At 51.0% G+C, this 3914-nt stretch overlaps 1 protein-coding gene across 1 annotated transcript; it reads left to right on the forward strand.

The window, feature by feature from the left end:
* Window positions 1-201: 201 nt before the first annotated feature.
* LOC112348149 (pentatricopeptide repeat-containing protein At4g02750-like) lies at window positions 202-3291 on the forward strand. The gene is made up of 3 exons (XM_024680244.1): window positions 202-650; window positions 2130-2283; window positions 2401-3291. The coding sequence occupies exons 1-3, from the start codon at window positions 202-204 to the stop codon at window positions 3289-3291; spliced, it is 1494 nt and encodes a 497-aa protein (XP_024536012.1).
* The last annotated feature ends 623 nt before the right edge of the window (window positions 3292-3914 follow it).

Below are 3914 nucleotides of genomic sequence, written 5' to 3' on the forward strand. Positions count from 1 at the left end.
TGAAAATTATGCATGTACTGATTCTTCAGCTCTTGAGCAACTGATTGCTGCTGGCTCACTTTCTATATATATAAAAGAGACAATAAACATCTAAGCTGCTGCAGTTAAGCTGTGACATTATAAAGTTTAAAAAGGAAAAGAATTAGAAAAAGAAAAAACAGAAAACACAGTTAAGTACTAACAAATCGGGATTTCTAGGGTATGCGTGCGGCGCTAGGGTTTGTGTGGTGTGTGTCATTTCTCAACAATCTCATGGAGTGGAAAACGTTTTTCAGGGATCCCACTTTCTGGTGGGACAACAGGTTCAAGAAGAAAAACAAGTTCTTCTCAGAGTCCTACCCGGATTTCAAACATGTTTCTACCGGAGAGAGCCTGTGGATCGCCAACAGGAAAACACCAACCTGGGTCTCTGCAAAACTCGAGTCGCTCGCTGACCCAGCTGTAGGTAAGGCCGCCACGGCCCGCTACAAATCTCCACATACCCCACCTGTAGCTGGTGATGAACCGGTGAGTTTAGGGAGGCTGATACACCGCGTGAGAGACTCAGCTGAGAGCAGATCCCTTTCTTTGGGAAAACAAGCCCATGAAGCTGTGCTCAAGAGTGATGAGCACAAAAGCAACATCTACTTGTTGACGGGATTGATCGATATGTACTGCAAGTGTGGAGAGCTTGAGGAGGCTCGCAAGATTTTCGACTCCATGGGAACCCGGAGTGTTGTGTCCTACAACGCGATCATCCAGGGCTGTGGCTCGAACGGGCAAGCTGAACTTGCTCTGGAGTACTACTCTGCCCTGACAGTTGATAACACCATTCAACCCGACGATCGGACTCATGTCGCGGTGATCAGTGCCTGCTCCAGACTTGCTACCGAATCCAGCGAGAAGAGGGAGAGAGCTCTACGCATCGGGATGGAGATCCATTCAATGCTGAGCAAGGAGAAGAAACAGGTAGATCTGTTCGTGGCGACTTGCCTGGTAGACATGTACTGCAAGTGTGGCGAGCTTGAGGAGGCTCGCAAGATTTTCCACTCCATGGGAACTCGGAGTGTTGTCTCCTACAATGCGATCATCCACGGCTGCAGCTCGAACGGGCAAGCTGAACTTGCTCTGGAGTACTACTCTGCCCTGAGAGCTGATAACACCATTCAACCCGACGATTGGACACATGTCGCGGTGATCAGCGCCTGCTCCACACTTGCTACCGAATCCAGCGAGAAGAGGGAGAGAGCTCTACGCATCGGGATGCAAGTCCATTCAGTACTGAGCAAGGAGAAGAAACATCTAGATCTGTTCGTGGCGAATTGCCTGGTAGACATGTACTGCAAGTGTGGCGAGCTTGAGGAGGCTCGCAAGATTTTCCACTCCATGGGAACTTGGACTGTTGAGTCCTACACCGCGATCATCCAGGGCTGCAACACGAACGGGCGAGCTGAACTTGCTCTGGAGTACTACTCTGCCCTGAGAGTTGATAACACCATTCAACCCGACGATCGGACTCATGTCGCGGTGATCAGCGCGTGCTCCAGACTTGCTACCGAATCCAGCGAGAAGAGGGAGAGAGCTCTACGCATCGGGATGGAGATCCATTCAATGCTGAGCAAGGAGAAGAAACAGGTAGATCTGTTCGTGGCGACTTGCCTGGTAGACATGTACTGCAAGTGTGGCGAGCTTGAGGAGGCTCGCAAGATTTTCCACTCCATGGGAACTCGGAGTGTTGTGTCCTACACCGCGATCATCCAGGGCTGCAACACGAACGGGCGAGCTGAACTTGCTCTGGAGTACTACTCTGCCCTGAGAGTTGATAACACCATTCAACCCGACGATTGGACTCATGTCGTGGTGATCAGCGCCTGCTCCACACTTGCTACCGAATCCAGCGAGAAGAGGGAGAGAGCTCTACGCATCGGGATGGAGATCCATTCAATGCTGAGCAAGGAGAAGAAACAGCTAGATCTGTTCGTGGCGAATTGCCTGGTAGACATGTACTGCAAGTGTGGCGAGCTTGAGGAGGCTCGCAAGATTTTTCACTCCATGGGAACTCGGAGTGTTGTGTCCTACAACGCGATCATCCAGGGTTGCGGCTCGAATGGGCAAGCTGAACTTGCTCTGGAGTACTACTCTGCCCTGAGAGCTGATAACACCATTCAAGCTGATGCTTGCACCTACACCTGCGTCCTTGTTGCTTGCGGGAGTGTGATGGCGATCAAGCTCGGGAGGGAGATTCACCAGCTGGCGAAGCATAAAGGGCTGCTGAAAAACAATCCAGTTCTGGGCTCCAGCCTGGTGAGCTTCTACGGCAAATGCGGTGATGTTGATTCTGCTCAGGAAGCGTTTGACGAGTGCCGAGCTCGGGACGACACGGCTCTCTGGAACTCTCTCATACAGGCTTACACTCTCCAGGGCCGATCGATCGAGGCCTTGGAGCGTTTCTATTCCATGACTCAGGAGGAGGGCTGTAAAGCTGACGATGTGAGTTTTGTTTCGGTGTTGAACGCTTGCAGCCATGGTGGTCTGGTCGGGAAAGGAAGGCAGCTTCTGGATGAAATGCCCAAGCAGTATGGAGTCAAGCCACGTCTGGAGCATTATGTGTGCCTGATCGATATGCTCGGGCGAGCTAACCTCCTCGACGAAGCTGTGAGAGTTCTCAGAGCCATGCCTTTTGAACCGGATGCAGTGGTTTGGACGTCCCTGCTCGGAGCCTGCCGGAAGTGGAAGAATTACACGATCGGCAAACTCGCGTTTGAGCGTCTTGTGGAGATGGATCCCAAGAGCGGCACGCCCTACGCATTGATGGCCAATATATTTGGAAACCTGGGGATGCTCAGTGAAAGGGCCGCTGTTGTGGAGAGAATGAGAGGTGAAGGCAGCTTCAGGGAGCCCGGGAGAAGCTGGTGGACGGATGTTTGCTCAGGAAAAGTGCATTCTTTTTCTGTCGAGGATAGGAGTCACTCACAGAGCGACGAGATTGCGGCCAAGCTCAAGCAATTGTTGCTGAGAATGAAAGAGGAGGGGTATGCGAGCGATGTGATCAACGTTCTAAAAGACATACCCGAGGAAGAGAAAGAGGATCACCTGTGCGGCCACAGTGAGAAGCTTGCGCTGGGGTGTGCTCTGGTGAACTCGCACCAGAAGGAGACCATCAGAATTGTGAAAAATCTCCGAGTTTGTGACGATTGCCATGCGGCCACTGCTCTCATCTCTAAGCTGGAAAAAAGGCTAATCATCTGCAAAGATGCCAGTCGGGTTCATGTGTTCCAGGATGGCAGATGTTCCTGTGACAACTACTTTTGAAAACATGTCAGTGCTCTTTCTTGCAGTTATCCCTGGTTTTAAACCCTCCGTGAGTCAAGCAGAAACATGGGGCGCTGAGTGAGCATGCCTCGTCAAAGTACCGCCGCCAACCTGAACTTCACGGAGAAAAAAATAACATTTAAAAGTTAAAACTATGCAAAAGGAGGTTGTCTTAAATTTAAATTTCTTTTTGGTAGCAGAATCGGGGAATGCTGACTAAACCTGCCAACAGGTGCCCCAAAACAGAGCACCCAGATTCAGATAATAAGCCTTAGTATGAAGGCTGATAGCAAGTACCGCCTCATGTTCCGGGAGCAAGGTGATGGCGGCTTGCGGCATGACCAACTTTGGGTTTGTGCTCCTAGAGCACGTTGAAAGACGTGTGGAAGCTGGTGACGACAGCATTTGTTTCTTGCAATGTACTCACCAGCTCCTCGGCGACGTCTTCCTTCCAGATTTTTTGAGCTTGTCGTGAGTGGTAACCTGCTTGCTCTCTCCTGTGACGACTTCTTCCAGCCTCTGGTGCCCAGGCTCTCTTGTGGATGGAGCTAGCCCTACACAGTGTGTGTGTGTGTGTGTATCAACCAGCAGATGCACAAATCGTTGAGAATTAGCAACAAGTG

This window comes from Selaginella moellendorffii, unplaced genomic scaffold (assembly GCF_000143415.4).
Source record: "Selaginella moellendorffii unplaced genomic scaffold, v1.0 SELMOscaffold_27, whole genome shotgun sequence".
In the NCBI taxonomy this organism is placed as follows: domain Eukaryota; kingdom Viridiplantae; phylum Streptophyta; class Lycopodiopsida; order Selaginellales; family Selaginellaceae; genus Selaginella; species Selaginella moellendorffii.